General features: G+C 37.9%; 1 protein-coding gene and 1 pseudogene across 1 annotated transcript; both read right to left on the reverse strand.

The window, feature by feature from the left end:
• Window positions 1–1542: 1542 nt before the first annotated feature.
• On the reverse strand, window positions 1543–9826 carry LOC130140732 (probable WRKY transcription factor 19; annotated as a pseudogene).
• On the reverse strand, window positions 9307–20352 carry LOC115685015 (disease resistance protein RUN1-like). Its single transcript, XM_056320997.1, has 5 exons — window positions 20197–20352; window positions 19281–20000; window positions 17194–17857; window positions 12282–12593; window positions 9307–12173 (listed from the first exon to the last, which is right to left on the reverse strand). The coding sequence occupies exons 2-5, from the start codon at window positions 19955–19957 to the stop codon at window positions 10287–10289; spliced, it is 3540 nt and encodes a 1179-aa protein (XP_056176972.1). The 5' UTR covers window positions 19958–20000; window positions 20197–20352; the 3' UTR covers window positions 9307–10286.
• Between the last annotated feature and the right edge of the window lie 332 nt (window positions 20353–20684).

Raw genomic sequence — 20684 nt, forward strand, 5'->3', positions numbered from 1 at the left:
AATTCAAAGCTCCTGCTTCTAACATTCTTCCAAGCATCAGCAGTAGATAAAGAGTCCATTTAAGGAAGCTGTGCCGGACAATAGAATCATCACTGGCAGCATTAATTTGAAAGGATCCGCGCCGATGACAGAAGGCCACACCCATTCAAATTCATAAGTAACAGCTTCCGCTGTACCATGAAGATCCAAACCTGAAAATCACAAACAACTCTCCTCGCATAAAGACCCAAAAGACCTCCATTTAAGTGCCAATAATGATAATAATTTGAAATACTATCGTCTAAATTATTGGGCACTATATCAAACTAGTTGGCTAGACATCATTATTTCAGAAACCTCTTGAAGCTGCGGATAGTTTCAGCTTTGCGAAGCTTCTGTTGAATGTAATCGGGCCAATGTGGGATAAAATATCCGAATATCCTTTACCTTTCAAGGGAAGCATTGTCAGCATTTGGAGAAATCCAAGAAACATCGAGCTCCTGGTACTTTGATCATTTTGTTTTTTTTTTTCAGAAACTCCTTAAAATGTTTCAGCATTTTCATCACGACCAGTGGAACAATAACCGTATCCTGCCAGTGAATGAAATGAAATCTTATCTACCAGTACCAACCAACTAACCTCAGCGAACCACGTACTCATAATACCCCAAAGTTTACAGATCTTTGTTTGTCAAACTCAATATTAGTTTTCGTTTTGTACTCTTTCATTCCAACTAAAAGGCATCTAACATCATCAGCCACATAAAGTGTGTATTAGTAGTAGTACCGAAGTGCTGCGTCTACTTGTAACCGAATTGGGCCATCTTCCTTATGTGTCAATCATCAAATTGAGCTCTTGAGATCAAATTGGTAAAAACTGATTTTGTAGTTAGGCGATCACTCTCTGAGATTGATGTTTTTCCGTGACCTACAGTGGGAGAAAATGTATGACAAAAAACGCATTTACAGAGTATATGAAACAATGTAAAATTTTAATTCGTCATCAAATGTAGTCATCCATATCCTCCCAGATACTCATTATTGCGAGTCTTTCATCAAGTAATGGGATAAAATCTCAATAATAAATCATAAAAATAAGGACTTATAGTATTTGAACTTCAGGTAGCAATTAATTTCGTCCCACTTTTGCTGAATATTAAAAAGAAAAAGATATTCTGAATCTGGAGAACATCGGCTGAGCTCCTCTGCTGATAGTGTTTCCTTTTTTCGTCCCGTAGCATTCATTCCCTTTCAGTGCTGCCATTTTGCCGAAATGGTGCACGTTTTTAGCTGATGCCAAATGAGTGAACTGATTTTAGACCTCCTACAGCCAGTACACTTTACATCCAATTCAATATAATGCAAGCCGTGACAAAATTTAGACAAATAACATTTCACGGGGAAAAAAGAGAAAAAGACACGGACAATCTGAGTATCAAGACAAGTCAAGAAATGTCTAAGAACAGGAAGTGCACCAGGCTAAACTGATCAGAGTGCAACCGGGAAGATAAGCAATCTGAGTACATGAAAACTGCTCCAATTAATGACAAGGGACGTGACAAATTATTGGGCATTTGTCTTGAAAAATAGATTGTCAATTGGTATGCAAAACCGCATGTTCATGAGAGCTGATCCTTTATTACAAGCTCAAGGAACATCAATCGAGCTTCGATATCCCAAACAGAGCACAATATCAAATCCACATCACAAGACTCTGGAGACCTTGTTCTTCACCGCAGAAACAATTTCAAATTTGGTTTCGACTACAACATCTATCATACTAACAGCAAAATCAACTTTCCCGGCCAAAAAAAAAACCAGCAAAATCAACTGCAATAAGATCTCAACCTCGCAAAACTTTGATTCCAAGACTTCCATCTGCAGTGGATACACCCATTCCAAGCCAATTCTGATAGCAACTTCCCATAGTAAGAAGCTCTAAATTCTTTATTAACCAACAAAGTTTAGCAGGCAAACATCAAATGGCTTCCACTTCGGCATGAAGATCAAAACCTGAATCATAAACAACTCTCTTCAAATAAAGACTCCGAAAGACCTCCATGCAGATGCCACTTATGGTACCAATCCAAGAAATAGCGAATCTCTAAGCATCCACGCCCAGTTCTTTTAGCAACTTCGCATCCTCCTGCAATAGCATATAAATCAATACATCATGTAGAAATGGTCGCTCACCCTCTTGGAATATATTGTATAAGTTCTCATATCAAAGGCTAGAAGTGTGTTCGTCTGATGGTTTGAAATCCTACCTTGTAACGTCTATCATATTCGACTGCAGTTTCTAGAAAACTCTTATCTGCAATCCTTACCAGATCAACAAAACGAGACCATCGAATATAATAGACCCAAGTTAATGTATCGACAGTGCCTGCTTCAAACTTTAATCACAAATAATATAGTGCGATTAGACCACCAAAGACAAAACAATTGAACTGGGGTTATGCAGTGTAATCCCCTTGGAATCTCGCAGCATACATCTCCCAGGTACTCAGTCCTTTACCATTTTCTCTGGCTGATCCTTCTATCTGCACCAATCAAAGTAATGCACGGATTAGCGCCAGTCATAGGTGATATCTTGTTGGGGATTAATTCACTCAAGCTGCATTGCCACTCAAGCTTAAGGATGAAATTAACTGTAGGGGATTGTGACACCAGAGGATGATCACGATGCTAGGGCCAAAAGGAGGTTCAAAATGACGAGCTGAGATATCTCAGGAAAATAACAAGATATATGTACCTGCACAGCGGAAGTAGCAGCTCTGAACAAGAAGTCAGCAGGGTCTGACCTCTTTACATTTAATTCAGACTGTGATGCATTAACATTCATACCTGTTGGAAACAACCGCGGAAAAACAAATACAAAACACAAGGATTTATGAGATTCAATCATAAGATGATCTACATCCACGGGCAAGGCAAAACAAGATTCCACTATAATCAAAGAGAGTACAGTTTTCAGAAGTTGAAAAAACGACTTAACAAAACCTTACGGTTCACAAATCTCTCACAAAACGAAAATCTCTCTATCAATAAAAAAATCTAGCCACAGTATAAATAGTGTTCCTCACAAAATTTCCTCGAGGGCGTAGCCCCCGAACCCCCCAAGACATTTGTTCGCTTGCTCCAACTTGGGCGATCCGCCAAAGAGATTTATTCACTTGCTCTGGGTTTGGCCTATCGGCCTAATCCGGAGCGTCACGAACTAAATCTCAATTTTTTTTCTACTTTTGGGTCGCACAAAAATATGTCGGGTCGGGTGATGAACCGGACCGAGTACATAAAATTCAAGACATATTTAACAAATCTCCACCTTGGCTTGAATTTCCCAAAATAAAACAGTCAAGAAGCCGAACACATTCTCTCAGCATCCCTAAGCCTACGTGAGCTAACTCGGTGTAGGAAACAAGGGCTGCAATGAAAGAACATATCCACTTCAAAAAACAAATATGGACCTTTCATTTACCTCGCCACCAAAGCCCCAGAAGGAGCAAACTCAACCAAGCATGCCAATCAAGTTCAAGCAATGCTTAAAACTTGTTGGCGGGGACTGGCTTGGTCAACATATCAGCAGGATTGTCACTTGTATCAATTTTCTTTATCATCATATTTCTCTTAGCAACTGCCTCTCGAATAAAGTGATACCGGACATCGATGTGCTCAGTCCTCTCATGATATGCTTGATTTCTAATCAAGTATATAGCACTCTGATTGTCACAAAAGACAACCGAATTGTCTTCCTGCTGGAGCCCAAGTTCCTGAACAAGATTCCTTATCCAAATACCTTCTTTCACTGCTTCTGCTGCTGCCATATACTCTGTCTCTATAGTAGACAAAGCAACTGTCGACTGTAAGGTTAACCTCCAACTAATAGCCGAACTAGATAGTATGAAAAAATAGCCAGTCAAAGATCTCCTCTTATCGAGATCACTTGCAAAATTGGAATCCACAAATCCCACAACTGAGGTACCGTTGGAACTGTTTCTATCAAACACTAGGCCCAACTCTGCGGAGCCTCTAAGATACCTAAGTATCCATTTCACTGTCTGCCAATGGACCTTTCCAGGATGCGCCATATATCTACTAACCACACTAACTGCCTGCGCAATGTCGGGACAAGTGCATATCATAATATACATAATGCTACCAACTGCACTAGAGTATGGGACACGAGACATCGCAACCTCCTTGACCTCTGATTGAGGTGAATGTAGAGCTGAGAATCTAAAATGGGATGCCAGCGGTGTACTGACGGGCTTAGAGTTTTGCATGCCAAACCTCTCAAGTACCTTCTCAATATAACTCCTCTGCGAGAGATATAACTTCCCTCCTTTCCTGTCCCTCTGAATCTCCATTCCTAAGATCTTCTTGGCAAGACCCAGATCTTTCATCTCGAACTCCTCACTGAGCCGTTTCTTCAAGATCAACACATCTGACATGTTCTTTGCAACAATGAGCATGTCATCCACGTATAAGAGAAGATAGACAAAGGTTCCATATGAACCCTTCCTGAAGTAGACACAACTATCATAGTTGCTCCCACGATAACCGTTCCCTATCATAAAGCTGTCGAATCTCTTATACCACTGTCTTGGTGACTGCTTCAGACCATACAAGGATTTCTTCAATCTACAAACATGATCTTCCTTGCCTTCTACATAATAGCCCTCAGGCTGAGCCATATAAATAGTTTCCTCAAGCTCGCCATGCAAAAAAGCAGTCTTTACATCAAGTTGCTCAAGCTCTAAGTCAAATTGAGCAACTATAGCCAGCAACACACGAATGGAAGTGTGTTTTACTACAGGGGAGAAAACTTCATCATAATCAATTCCCTCCTTATGAATGTAGCCTTTAGCTGCGAGCCGAGCCTTGCATCTAGCATTTTCAACACCTGGAATTCCTTCTTTTTTCTTGAAGACCTATTTACACCCAATGGCTCTTTTTGCCTTAGGCAACTGCACCAAGGCCCAAGTCTGGTTCTTGTGAAGTGATTCAAGTTCCTCAACCATAGCAACAGCCCATTTCTCTGATTCTGTGCAAGTAACAGCTTCCGTATAGGTAAAAGGTTCCTGAATACCCATATCTTCTGCTGTCGTAAGAGCATAAGCCACCAGATCAGAGAACCCATATTTCTGAGGAGTTCGGGTCTGCCTCCTTTCTTTGCCAGTAGCAATAGAGTATGGCTGCTCCACCTCATCTACAGCTTCCTCATCTGAACTTGAATCAACAGGAGCAATTTGCTCGTTCAAATCATTCTGAGAGGTCTTTTCTGGAAGCTCCACCTGAACCTCCACCTCATTCATATCTCTCATGTTTTCCTGCAGACTCATCAACAACTTTCCTTTGATCAAGCATATGAATTTCATTAAATTCGCCACCACAGAACTCAAGACCATTATCAGTCCTAAGACGTTTGATCTTCTTCCCTGTCTGATTCTCAACAAGGGCTTTCCACTTCTTAAAGGTTGCAAATACATCACTTTTTCTTTTCAGAAAGTAAACCCAAACCTTCCTGGAATAATAGTCAATGAACGTCACAAAGTAAAGAGCACCACCCTTAGATGGAACCTGTGCTGGTCCCCATAAATCGGAATGGATATAGTCGAGTGTGCTCTTTGTCGAATGCGTCCCCGTACTGAATCTGACTCTGCATTGCTTGCCAAGAACACAATGCTCACAAAAATCTAGCGAGGTCGTCTACTCCCCACAAAGTAAACCATGTTTACTCAAAACTGTCATGCCACGCTCATTCATGTGGCCCAAACGCATATGCCACAATTTCGTTCTATCATTATCAGAAACGGAATTGCTTGTGCCAATTGAAGGACCCATAACTGTGTTACCCTGCAAATGATACAAGTGATTCACCTTGCTTCCTTTCATCACAACCAGATTGCCTTTTGAAACTTTGAGAACTCCACCTCCACCGGAGTACACACCCCCAATGGAATCCAAACTGCTCAACGAGATAATGTTTCTCTTTAAGTCAGGTATATGTCTTACTTCAGTCAAAGTTCTCACTGCTTTGTCGTGGCACTTAATCCGAACAGTACCAATACCCACAACTTTACATACAGCATCATTCCCCATCAAGACTGATCCACCATTCAATGGCTCGTATGTGGTGAACCATTCCCTATTTGGGCACATGTGATATGATGCTCCCGAATCCTTTATCCAAACATCATTGGAGAAATTAACAGCAGAGCATGCCGTAAGAACACTGTTTGACGCATTAGACACATTTTCGTTTGCAACATTTGCCGAATCTGGTCTTTGACCATGCTGCTTATCCTTTTTCTTGAGCGAAGGACAATCTAACTTGTAATGTCCTTTTTTGTGACAATAGTAGCACTCAACGTTCATCTTATCTCCAGGTGGCTTAGATTTTGAACGACCAACAGATTTCCCTCGGAAAGCTTTATCCCTGCTCTTGGTCCTGCCTCTCACAAACAAACCATCTGCTTTGTTTTCACTAGTATTCCCATTCAATTTTGTTCTCAGTTCTGCAGAATACAAAGATGCTTTAACATCCTCCAAAGTTATGGATTTATGTCCATAAAGCATCGAGTTCACAAAATTCTCGTATGAGGCAGGCAGTGAACATAACACGATCAAAGCTTGATCTTCATCCTCGAGTTTAATATCTAGATTTTTCATATCCAGAACAATTTTATTAACTCATCCAAGTGTTCCTGAACAGACGTACCTTCACGCATCTTTAGGATATAAAGACGCTGCTTCAAATAAAGTCTCGATGTTAGAGATTTCTTCATGTAGAGACTTTCCAGTTTTTTCCAGAGACCGGCCACTGTTTCCTCATCGGCGACTTCTCGCAAAACCTTGTCATCTAGAGACAGCTGGATCACGCTATGCGCCTTCTCGTCCATCTCTTCAATCTCAGCCAAGGTCATATCGTCTGGATATTTTCCGTCCAGCGCCCTAACCGTACCCTATCACCTCAATAAAGCCTTCATCTTTATTCTCCATAATCCGAAGTTGTTCTGTCCGTCAAAAGATGAGATCTGAAACTTCAAAGATGCCATCTCAAAGAACCCTAGAATCGAACTAGGCTCTGATACCAGTTGTTGTTTCAAAGGAGGCAGACCCGGCCTCCTTAGAAACAACAATACCTGCAAAAGATTCATGCAAATCATCACTGTTTGGAGATGCTGCTGCCGAGTGCCAACAGAGAAGTTTTAAGTAATTGGGTTGTTCAGGATGGTGCTCAAGTACATTTTACATTCCATGTTATAAATTATGATGCAATAAATTCAATTCTGTGTACTTCAATCAACTCAACCAGGGCAATCAAGTTGGTTTAATCAACAGAAAGCGAGAATGCTTCTTTCTAAATCCACTAAATGCTCCTAACAATATGACGAACAAAGTTTTGTTGGTTAACAATTCTCATCTATTCTGATCAGAAAATAATAACCCATCAGTGATTTAACCACTGCAAAATCTTCAAGAGAAGAGAACCAAGAGGAATAACAGGACGAACCATGACCAAGATAGAGAAGCATAGTGGTGCAGAGGAATAGAAAGAGAATATGGGCGACAATAGTCTGCAAACGATGACAGAGAGGACACCATGGTCTCCCGGGAGAAAGCAAGGCTAACTCTTTATGAATTATGGTTCCATGGTCTGCAAAGCTTCTGTTGAACCTAATCAGGGCAATGTGGGATAACAATATGTGAACATCCTTTACGTTGCAAGGATGCATTGTCAGCGTTTGGAGAAGTCCATCTGACTATGAGCTCCTCTTTCATGATTTTGTTTCCTTTCAGAAGTGCCTTTCAAAAGCTCTTCTGGAAATTTCTGCATTTACATCACAACCAATGGAATAATAATCAAATTCTGTCAGTGAATAAAATCAAATGAATCTATTTACTAACATCAGCGAACTACTTACTAATAAAAACCCAAAGTTTACGGATGTTTGTTTGTCAAACTCAATATTGCTTTTCCTTAAGAACTCATTTAATCCAACTAATAGGCATCTAATACGAGCAACCACAGAAGCTTTGATCAAGTTAGTACAGTGAATTCAACTTAAGTTGCCTCCTTTTCTGTGATATAGTATGACTTTCCTTATCATTATGTGCAATTCATATATCAGAATGAATGAAAAAAAGTTTTCAAATGGCATACAAGATAAATGAAGGCTTCCTTCGGAAACTTATGGAAATGCTTCTGATACTTTTCTTTTCAGAAAGTAAATGCGCTAATAAGAGCTTATTCATAATATAAGGGATTATATCGCAGTGCAGTTGATTAAGTCAGGTGACATTCTTGTTCAGATCTGCCATCTTGATTATTTGCTTGACTCAAGTTCAGGTAAACGACGGCATTACTAAGTGCACAAACATTAAGAACTATTTTTTGGGTTAGACTATTATTTACCTTGGACTTTAGGTAAACAGGATTCATAGTTAGGAAAATTCGAGTTACAATTTTCTCGATTGATTCAAATAAATCACAATGGTTTTACTTTTGGCCTGTTTGCTAGTTTACTCACCACACTACCAGGAGAAGTCTGTTCTTGCATTTAGCATTTCCTGTCCGATACGATTAGCTTAATCAGCTAATGCAGACAATTCTATGAGACAAAATGTGTGGAACAAAATGGTTGAACAAGTTTTGTCCCAAGTCAGTAGCGTATGCATGCTGAGGAATGCCCTCTCAACATGTTGCCTTTGTATCTTTATATTCATTCTTAAGCGTACCTTAGAAACATGCGGTCATGAACAACATGGTGAGCACAAGGCAAACTAGAACCTCATATTAGAAGGACCTCCATATAGGGTCTTTCATTTAGCATTTGTCGACCCATACGATTACCTCTGGCATGTTATCAAATGCCCGTATAAATCAGTTCTATTCAGTCATTTCAGCATTTCAGAATCAATCAAATGCGGATAATCTTTATTTTACTGCATAGGATGTAAAATCTTACCTGGAGACTAATGACAAATGATGAACTTAGAAGACCTCTTGATCTATTTATGTTATTGGCATGATGAGGGGAAACGTTTTGCCAAAGCACACATTAACTTCCATGAACATCTCCCCCGATTCCTTGAATTCATGAAGAAAATAATAACACTGCCAATCAGGACATACAAATTGCAAGTAACAAATCTTAAAAGAAATTGCAAACAGGAAATACAATTGAAAATTGGCATAGATCTCAAAAGAGAAAAGATAGCTTAGCTGCTTTATGTACCTTTGTTAGGAGAGGTGGATCATCTCAACTATTCCGATTCATCTCGGTCGTCTTCCCCAAATTCTATCATTCCATGGTCGAGTCAAATCCTTTTTTCTCATAATTGCAATAAAGCCGTGTTCCAGATAATTCTTGTATCGTTTTGAGTGACTTGCATCCAGAATTGCCCAATTCCACTAGTTGCTCCAATTTCTTGAGCCCTCGGAGCTCAGTCAGTTTATGCAATTTTGGACATTGAGACTGGTCAAGTTGGTATACAATGACAAATCGGGTAAGATCTCAATCGAGGGACATCTTGAGATAGCATTGCGTTCTAGAGATGTTGACTCCTCAAGCCCTGCGATCTCCCAAAGTTTATGACGATTCGACACAAACAATTTCCGTAAATTATGAAAATTTGACTAAGTTGGGTAATTTTACTGAGGACTTGCAATCCTCAATCCATAAACTTGTGCAGGATGGGAATCTCTCTAGGATCTGAATAACATGAAGCTTGTCATAGCAGTTAATTGTTAATTTCGTCAAGGTGTCAAGCAACATAAATCTCGTAACCTTCCAAAGGAAGTGCACCCAGAGATATTCATCATTTCCAAGAACTCCATCCATCGAGGTCTTGAATTTTGGATGAACCTTTACAATGTTGAGCAGCTAATATCTTCGTGCCCATGAATTTTGAAAGGTCCAGCCATTCAATAGAACTGCAGAGATATCTAGACCTTTCAAGAACTCCAATCTATGGAGACCTTAAACTTCAAATAAGTTTTCGCAATTTTTAGCACCTAATATCTTCAGACCCTCGAATTTTGGAGGGACCAAACTTTCAAGTGAAAATGCCCGGAGATATTCAGCACATCCAAGGACTCCAACCTATCGAGGCCTTGAATTTCAAGTAAATTGTAATATCAAGCATCTAATATGTTCAAACCCCTTGGTTTTTGGAAGTTTCAGCCTTTCAATTGAATCGCAGCCAAACATATTCAACTATTCCAAGAACTCCAACCTATTGAGCCCTAGAATCTCAATTACGTTTCGCAATTTTCAACATATAATTTCATTCAAACCCTACCTTTCAATTGAAGCACACCCAAAGATATCCAGATCTTCCAAGAACTTCAACCTATCGAAGCCTTGAATTCCAACTAAATTTTCGCAATGTCGAGCAATTAATATTCTCAGACCCTTGGATTTTGAAAGGTCTAACCTTTTAATTGAAGTACATCCAGAGATATACAACTCTTCCAAGAACTCTAACTTATCGAGCCCTTGAATTTCGATAATGTTCTCGCAATTCTCAGCATCTAATATCTTCAGACCCTTGGATTTTGGAAGGTCCAGCGTTTTAATTGAAGCGCACCCAGATATATATAGCTCTTCCAAGAACTCCAACCTATTGAGGCCTTGAATTTCAACTAAGCTCTCGCAATTTTCAGCATATAATTTCTTTAGAACCTCGGAATTTGGGAGGTCTAGCTTTTCAATTGAAACGCACCCAGAGATATTCAGTTTTTCCAAGAACTCCAACCTATCGAGCCCTTGAAGTTCGACTAAGCTCTTGCAATTTTCAACATCTAATATCTTCATAACCACAGAATTTGGAAGGTCCAGCCTTTCAATTGAAGCACAACCAAAGATATTCAACTCTCCCAAGAACTTCAACCCATCGAGGCCATGAATTTCAACTAAGTTTTCGCAATATCGAGCAGTTAATATCTTTAGACATTTGGAATTTGAAAGGTCTAGGTTTTCAATTGAAGCACCCTCGGAAATATATAACTCTTCCAAGAACTCCAACTTATCGAGCCCTTGAATTTCAACTAAGTTCTCGCAATTTTCAGCATCTAATATCTTCAAACCCTCGGAATTTGGCAGATCCAACCTTTCAATTGAAGTGCACCCAAAGATGTTCAACTTTTCTAAGAATTCCAACCTATCGAGACCTTGAATTTCAACTAAGTTTTTGCAATTTTGAGCATGTAATTTCTTTAGAACCAAGGAATTTGGGAGGTCCAGCCTTTCGATTGAAGCACACCCGGAGATATTCAGCACTTCCAAGAATTCCAACCTATCGAGGCCTTGTATATCGACCAAGCTTTCACAATTTCCAGCATCTAATTTCTTCATACCCTCATAAATTGGAAGGTCTAACCTTTCAATTGAATCGCACCCAGAGATATTCAGTTCTTCCAAGAAATTCAACCTATTAAGGCCTTGAACTTCAACTAGGTTTTCGCAATATTGAGCGGCTAAAATCTTCAGACCCTTAGAGTTTTTAAGGTTTAGCCTTCCAATTGAAGCGCATCCAGAGATGTGTAGCTCTTCCAAGTACTCCAACCTATTGAGGCCTTGAATTTCGACTAAGTTTTCACAATTTTCAATATCTAATTTCTTCAAACCCTCAGATTTAGGAAGTTCCAGTCTTTCAATTGAAGCGCACAAAGAGATATCCAACTTTTGCAAGAACTTCAACCTATCGAGACCTTGAATTCTAACTAAGTTTTCACAATATCGAGTATCTAATATCTTCAGACCCTTGAATTTTGGAAGGTCCAGCCATTCAAGTGAAGTGCACCCAGAGATATTCAGCAGTTCCAAGAACTCCAACTTATCAATGCCTTGAATTTCGACCAAGTTTTTGCAATTTCCAGTATCTAATTTCTTCATACCCTTGGATTTTGGAAGGTCTAGCCTTTCAATTGAAACACACCCAGAGATATTCAACTCTTCTAAGAACTCCAACCTATTGAGTCCTTGAATTTCGGCTAAGTTTTCGCAATTTTCAGCATCTAAAACCTTCATATACTTCATATCTCCAATTGAAGAGTCAATTTGCTCCACTTCCTCGCAACCTCGGAGTATTAGAACCTCCAAATTGTTAAAGGCTGAGAGGAATATAGTACTTCTCAAGGATTGACAACTCGTAAGGTCGAGAACTTTTAGCTTCTCTGCCATCTAATAAAACAATAATAACAATAATAATTGTCGAGGGGTTAGTCTAGAGTGATTATGATTCAAAAGAAAGCAGAAAAAAAGAAGAAGAAGACTTATTCATCATCTTACCCTAATGGAATTCCATCCTTGCCAGTCATCTGAAATGTTGCTTCTTGACAAATCAAGTATAACTAATTCCTTTACATGAAAATTGTTTGCTTCAAAAGTCGAGGGACAATTCCACCATTGTAGCCATCTTAACTCCTCCATTGAGTTCTTAAAATCTCCACTCAAATGTGCCCCACTCACGTGAAGAAACCTTAGGCTCCTTAAATTCTTGAATTGTTCGTCTGGGTGGATATTGCCGCCTTGATCAACTATTTCGCATGAGCCTTCTGAGCTATCTTCGCTAAGATAAATGGCCTCAATCTTATCTGTTCCCTATAAGTAAGAACAAAGATTTATTAATACTATTTATATCCGACTAAAGTAATCTAATATCATTGGTTCATATTGCTATCAACATGCATTGATGTCCTTAAGAGATTAGCAAAGTGAAGACATGATTTTCTTGTTTGGCCAATAAACACTATCAACAAAGCTAACAAAGTGAAGGATGTAAATTTGACTTTGAAATTTGGCCATAAGTACTTAGATCTTAATAAGAATTATGATTTTCTCTTTCTTTTAGTTTTTTTGTACTTTCTATAATAGTTTATAGATCTTATACATATTATAAACGTACTTTTACCCTTTGATGTAATGGCTCATGTAGGGTAAAACTTTTTAACTGGTAAATCCTCTTCTTTACTGTAATGTAGTTTCATTACTATACTAGTTAGGAAGCACATGCAATGCCCTGAGCCTCTATGTATGTTGTTTGGGTGCTTTTTTTTGGTCATCTGTTCATGTCTATGTTGGTACTTATTAAGGTTAGAATCGATATTTGATGATTTCCTCGTCTTGAATGATCCGTATGTTTAATCCTTGTTGCGTGTCTAGTTGTTCTACACCCAGTTCCTCCCATTCAAACCGGTTTTCGGGCTGAATTTGGGCATGCTCGGCATCCTTTTAATTGTCATTTCGTCATTGAAGTTTGCATCTTAACATAGATATGTGTTATAGTCTAGATTGGTTCCCAACAGAGTTTCTCGTTGTTTCGAGTATCTTGCATAATGTTTAGGTTTTGCACTTGGACTAGCCGCCACCATCCATGCGATGGATGGTGCTCGCAAGGTCTTGTTTTGGTCCATTCGATGAGCCTTGAGCCAACCCTCATGGGTCTTCATGGCTCAGAGATGCGTCGGGACGGTTTTGAGTGGTTTCAAACCAATTTTTGAATCCGGAAAAGTGCTAATGCCTGCTGTCCCAGTTGTGTGCTTGCTGGACAGCAGGCTAATGGGACTGTGGGTGTTCAGCTTGTCTTAGGTTTGTTGACTCTCCCTCAAGTGTCTCGGGTTGGCCCTCATGAGCCCAAACGGTCCGTAGATGCCTCGGGGTGTTTTAGTGTTATTTGGTGTCGTTTATTGCACGAAATGTGATCCCAGGCTTGCTGTACAGACTGTGTGATGGGCCGGGCAGCGAGCTCTCGGTCTCATTTCTGTCCCTTAGCTAAGGCCTCCGGTCCTGCATCGCCTCAAATTAGTTTGTACGGTTTTCTTTATATTTCCACATGTTTGGCATCATATTCTAGTTCGGTTCCTAGCATTGTGTTGATTTATTATTTCTCGACATTGCATCTTGTCTAAGTTTAAGTCCAGTAAGAGCGATGCTAGCATCACAGCCACTGTCGTTACACCAAGAGAAGGCAACCGATTGAGTAAGTTAAGGCCCTCACTAGCCAAGATAGGAAAAGAAAATTTAAATAGAGAAACAAGTGATATGTCCGTTAGAAAACAAGAAAAGGGGTAAATTAAATGGCGAAACATTTAATCCGTCCTTTTTTGATTAATTGAAAAGTAAATGATGAAAAAGTACGTACATACTTTATTGAAGAAACGAGAAAATATCGTTTAGAATCAACTAAATCTAATAAATCCATTTAAGAAATAAATGAACCGATATTAGTAGTGACAGAACTTGACCAGTTTACCATCTATGGCTATAACAAATTACGAATAAACAAGTTACTTCTTAAAAAATATGTTAATGGTAAAATCATCTAGAAAAATATGTAAAAATTGATTTAAACAGACAAATAATAAAGTAGCGGGTTCTTGTACACGAGATTTCTTGGTATACAGCTTGACAAGTTCTTTGTCCCTTCTTAACCTCTACTTCTTGAAGAAGAAAAAAATAACAAAACCTAATCTGTAGTTAGTTCTAATTTGTTCAAACTAACCAAACTAAGGTTCATGGTTCTAACTTTTCTCAAACTAACCAAACTGACGTTCTCTTTTATTTGATCTTCTTATCCAATTTTAGACTTAAACAGGTGGACACGTGTTTAACTTTTGGCCTCTATCATGCATATAAAACTATGGTCAAATTTGTCGGAATTTAATTTATTAAGTTCAATGTGACGTCAAACTAATCAATCAAAAGATTTTATGCATAATAACTAAAAAAGGAAATCATTAGAGTCGTGATCCACTCTTGTAAATCAAGGAGTTACCACAATATCCCGCGGCATCTTCTTGTAATCGGAAGTTAGAGGGACTCCTTCCTTTTGCCTAAAATAGTCCGTCTAAGACTCTAAGGCCAAACTTTCTAAATATATCAGAAAACAAGTTGCCAGAGTTTCTCCATTTTGCATTTTGAAATTTATGGTGGAGTAGACCGTCATATAATCGCACTGTCACTCTCTCCTTTCCCTATGAGTAACTAAACTGGTGATAGTAGTTATATTAACATTCTATTAGAGTAACTAAGATAGTAATGTTGATTAATTTATGCTCTCTATAACTTATTATTCTATCATGTAATTATAGATTATTATTATTGGATATATTATGAATTAATCATAATGATGAAAAGTTGAATTATTTAAGTATAATAAATATAATAAACACAATCCTTATTTCATAAGTGTGATAATTCAAATATAATTAATTATTAAAAATAACAAGTCATTTCTGAAGTATGAAAATTGAAGATATTCTTGGCTACACGGAATAGCAATTGATTCCTTGGCCCCTTAGGAATAGTTACTCCTGATTTTGAGAGATAGCTATTTCCAATCTACTTTTTGAATTAAACGAACGAAAAACTGCTTCATCAGAAGGGATTAGAAACAATAATAGCTATTCCCGAACCAATTTATAACATGCTTTCACCAAGAAAAATCACTTATGCATAAGAAGTTAAGAAGAAATACAAAAAATTCATGGATCTCCAAATCCATGTAAGTTTCTCCCAACCAGATTTCTTATTGTACTTCACATTGTTGTACTCAGCTTAGTCATTTCCCTTATAAACTTCCCCCTCAAATAGCTAGAAATCCTATCTGTCAAGTTTCTTTGTTTTCAAGTGTGTAACTCTTTCACCTTCAATAATCGATCAATGGAGTTTGAGTATACTTACAGCCAACTCCCAAAACAAGCCTAACCTTTCGTACTTCGGACAAAATTGAAACAATCTTATAAAAGTCCCAAACCTTTTGTATCTAGGACAAAATAGCACAACCTTTCGCATGTACCAAGCCCAATCTTTTACCCGTGGAACAAAGATGACACCCATTATAAACTCCGTCCATTATTATCAGTACATCCCTAGCTACGCATAACCTACATGGCTCGTTATGTTAACATACAGAACGAGCCATGTCAATCAACACCAAAAATGACGTTATTTTTTGTGTGTAATTTTTGTTAATAAATCTAGTTTATAATCTTTGTTATCAAATTTCTACCATTTTGTTAAAAAAACGTAGTTTGTGGTCAAGATTAAAGTGGTACCATGCATGTTCGCATAATGAGCTTTGTAGGTTCACATGTGGCGATTTTAGGTCAGAATAGGTAAATTTGTAACGGGTGTCAATTTTTGTCCAAGAGTGAAAGATTGAGTTTGAAAGGTTGTGTTATTTTTTACCACATGCAAACAGGCTGGGCTTCTTTTCAGGATCTTTTAATGTATAAAGACATCACAAGTGTCATAATTTTCGTAGAGTGCTAATTTGAGGGTCATAATTTTTTTTCAATTATTCATGACTTCTAAAAAAAATTCACTTGAGTATAATAACTTCTGAAAAACATTCACTTGAGTGTTATAATTTTCAACCGATCACTTGAGTGCTATAACATTTTATAAATTATTTACCACAAATGTCATGACATGTCGGATTTCCGGCACTTGTGGTACGTTTTTTAAAAGGTTGTGCCACTCAAGAAAACATTTTTAAATATCATAGTACTCAAGTGATAAAAAAAAGTTATGGCACTCAAATGAATGCTGTATGAAAGTTATGATACTAATGGTTTGATTTTCTTGATTTGTTAAACTTGTGTTATTTTCTACCCAGGTGCAAAAGATTGTACTTTTTCTTTGTTGGGTGTATGGTCGATAATATCCAAGAAGTAAGTTTATGCATGTGTTTCAGCCATGTTTTAAATGTCTTTCATTTTAGGTTTATTTTGTAAGCCACGCTAGTGCTCTTGTCTATGCTTCGCACATGGCATGGTTTATCAAAGTTGATTGTGTTTTGAGACAATAAATATGGAATATTTTGATTAAATGTAGGAATAAACTTAAAAGATCTTGTATCAGTTTTATCAAAACCACTTGATCTTCGACCTATGATAGTACCGTGAATGAAGAGCGAAAATGAAACCCACAAAAATACGGAAATAATTACATAAAAAATGTATCTTTTTAGTTGTAAAAGTTAGTTATACCAATTTATTTAGATATAAAGTATACCGCATATTCATTTTTATTTGGTTCTTTTAGTTTATTTTATGATGTACAAATTGGCTTTGAATGATACGACACGAGGGCAATATTTTCAGAAGGTTCTAATGTTTTCTAGAGCAAGCAACCAGTAAAGGACCAACATTAGACAGTACAATATGGACTAACGGAGCAAAAGAAGAGAAACGCCTACCTTATTTTCCTTTAGCACTGTCAAGATTTCCTCGGAGTCCCATAACCTGCTACGAAACTGAGGCTCCTTCCGGTTTTCCTTATGAACAATTTCCCTACCAAGATCTCTTAATTGGTTATGCATTATGAGCTCATGCTTATCTCCAACTTCTATTAATGACATACATCTCAATACTTCAATTCCCTTCTCTGGAAAAAATCCACAGGCGTTCCACATGTAGGATGCGATCCTTACATCAGTGCCAATGAAAAAACAAGCAATATCCAAAAATATTTGTTTTTGTTCAGGCTCCAATGCTTCATAACTTATCATTAACTTTTCTCGCACTTCATGAGGGACTTCTCTTAACTTGTTAATCATATCTCTCCATATTTCTGGCTCTTTTCCGCACGAAAATGAACCTATAACCTCGAGATGTAAGGGAAGCCCTGTGGTGGAGGATACAACATCACGAGAGAGGTCCTCAAATTCACTTGGAGGAGAGTTCCTTCCAAATGCATATCTACTAAATAGAATCAAAGATTGATTCTTATCATGTACAAATGCCATAACCTTCTTCAGCTGACTATCAATTCCAACCACATTCTCCGGAAGAACTAACTCAAACTCTTTCAGCTCGCCCAACACTCTGTGGACAATCAAATTCACTAATTGTCCTTCATATCTGTCCAATGTGACAAGAGTTCAAATACATTGCAACAATAATTTTATATTGTTTATCTAATGAGAACATAATTATAAATAAATTTGGGTATAAGTCGAAAAACTTTAAGAATTGTTTTTTTGTCACAGCCCCATATATTATCTTATATGCTAGGACTAAAGTTGGAAATGTTGGTGGTTGCTTTGCATGGCGTGCCCCATTCCATTATTACTCTGACATAATTTAGAGCCAGAAGAAACTTGAGGATTATCACTAATGAATCTTAAATATCATATAAATTATCATTATGAATCAAATTTTAAACTTCTTGTTTCTGAAAGATTTTAGGGATGCCGTGGACATGACTTTGAGAACTTTCTAGAGCATTTGAATAAGCAAAAATCCATTAAGCCAACTCGCTACGGGAGTTCAGTCATTCACCATAACTTTTGATTTAGGAGGAATTATAGGTCCAATGATATCAATGCATAAAGTCATTGAGAGTGCTATACTGTGAACTACCTAAATACAATTAAGGGGATTTCCCCTCATTTGTGCAATTCTACATGTATGCAAGTTTCTTCTCTTGTTGTGAATATAGGATTGATCTAGATTCTCATTCTTATCAGTTATTCGTGGCGTCAAGGGATTATAACATGTTCTACTTTATTTCCTTTCGAGTATCTATATTCTACAATCTTAACTAATCTAATATTGATTCTATTGGGAAGTAGAAAAATAATTTTTCCCCACAATAAGAATATTGCTTCAAGTTACGCAGGTGTATGAGATACAAATTATGTGTTGAGGACAGGAAAATGCATTGAAATTTATCTAAACAAACATATTATTAAGATAACTCCTTTCCTCTTTTATATTTGCCATCATCATATATAACCAATGAAATATTTCTTTTGTAAAATAATTTTAATAGCAACTAGTTAGCGAAATAAGTTACATAATAATTGTAATTTGGGAAGATTTAGGATTATGGCTTTGACAATCAACATGCACGGTACTTGATGTTATGAGCTTTAAATAGGAACCACCAATAAGTTGTACCGTTAATCTCAAATAAATTTGTAATTAGAAAACTTTGTGATGAAGATTAATGTAGCTTATACTATAAACATGAAAAAAAAATGGCAGTGTTACAAATCTTTGGATATAAAAGTAAAAATTCATCCTAAAAATTTTATATTACTCAAGCGAATATGATCATAACAATAAAATCTAGAAGTAGAGTGGTCAAAATCATTTAAGTAAAAAACCAATAGAACTCTATGCATTGCAAGATCTTAGTGCTAGCAAGATCTCACTGCTTTTTCGTATAAAAAAAGAACAAAAAGAAAGAAGATGAAGCAGGTGGAAATCAGAACAACCTAATAAACACCCACACAGATTAAAAGAAAGTAGAGAATGTTATGGTGAAAAGACGAATTACCCTTTGGCTTCCCATCCTTTCAAGAAACTAACTTCCATGAGTGCTTGTTTCCATCCCCGCAAAATCACTGGGTCGATAGACCTCTCACTCGGATGAAAAGCTTCTCCAACACTCCCGATTTGAGATCGCACATCAGCTGGTTTCACTTTGTAGAATACAGGCAGCACTACCTGCCCCATGTAATAATTCTTGCGCTCCATTATTTGAACCAGTTCATCTAGACACCATTTGCTCGAACCATAATTCGTAGAAAGAATCGGGATCAAGATCTTACTGTTCTTGATGGCTGCCAAAAGATCTGGGCCTTGGCGGATGTCGTTGTCGTCTCTAAAAGCACGAATTCCAGCATCGATAAGCCTGTTGTAGAGGTGCTCGATGAAACCTTCTTCAATATCTGTGCCTTGAAAGCTCAAGAACACGTCGTAGCGGTCTCCAGTCGGCGAAATTGATGAACTAGATGCACCATTATTAGTTTCTGTTGGTTCGGTCGACGAACTAGATGCAACGGAAGTAGTTTTTGTTGGCGCAATTGATGGACGAGATGCGCCGATATTAGCATCTTCTGCATTTCTACGAACGCTAATTTTCTTCTTGTTGAGATAATAGAACGCGAGCACGGAGATTAGGATCGGAGCCACGAACACGGCGAAAGAATGTCCAAAAGTGGGACGACGCATTTCTTCTTTGCTCAGACTCTGCCCTTAATTTTCCCTTTCAAATCTGGTGGAGAAGAAAACCAAAGTGCCTAATTTATAAATACAAAGGCCTTGTTCTTTCTCCCGAAGAGAATATGCTATATTCGACCAACAAAAGAAAAGAGAATATGCCATAAATAAAGTTCTTTTTCCAACTAAAATAATTCAAATAACACTCTCTTTTCTTTTCTATTTTCTTTTTTTCTTTTTTGGTCTATGACCTTCCGGTATACAGGTAACCCAACTAATCCGGAAGCGAGCACTGTCGGACCCACAAGGGAGTGGCTCTCCCAGCGCCGTTTGCTCCATACACAAGGCTCGAACTCGAGACCTTGCACTCTCTTTTCTTTTAGAATGCATTTTTGTACACACGTATGCATTTGTTTTGCTAGTAAATAGATAACTGATTCCTCAATTATATATTAGGACATGGACCACATCGCTCAGTCAGTGCATCCAGACAAGAAACAATAGATTATAACTTTACGTACCGTGGGACCATTTTTTTTTCTTTTTCTTTTTTGTAATTGACTCAAAAGTAGTAAGAACGTGCCGGCACGTCATTCACTTTTATTTTTTCATGCCACAAAAGTTGACTGTGCGTTGGGAGGTGGCCACCTACCATTCGGGTATGGCGGTATTGACTAGAGGATGAAGATGAAGCTGAGGGTGTTTATGGTAAAGAGCAAGTGACCGAGAAACAATCTGA

This window comes from Syzygium oleosum, unplaced genomic scaffold (genome assembly GCF_021117445.2).
Source record: "Syzygium oleosum isolate NSW1041296 unplaced genomic scaffold, Sole_v2.1 Sole_v2.01, whole genome shotgun sequence".
NCBI classification, from domain to species: domain Eukaryota; kingdom Viridiplantae; phylum Streptophyta; class Magnoliopsida; order Myrtales; family Myrtaceae; genus Syzygium; species Syzygium oleosum.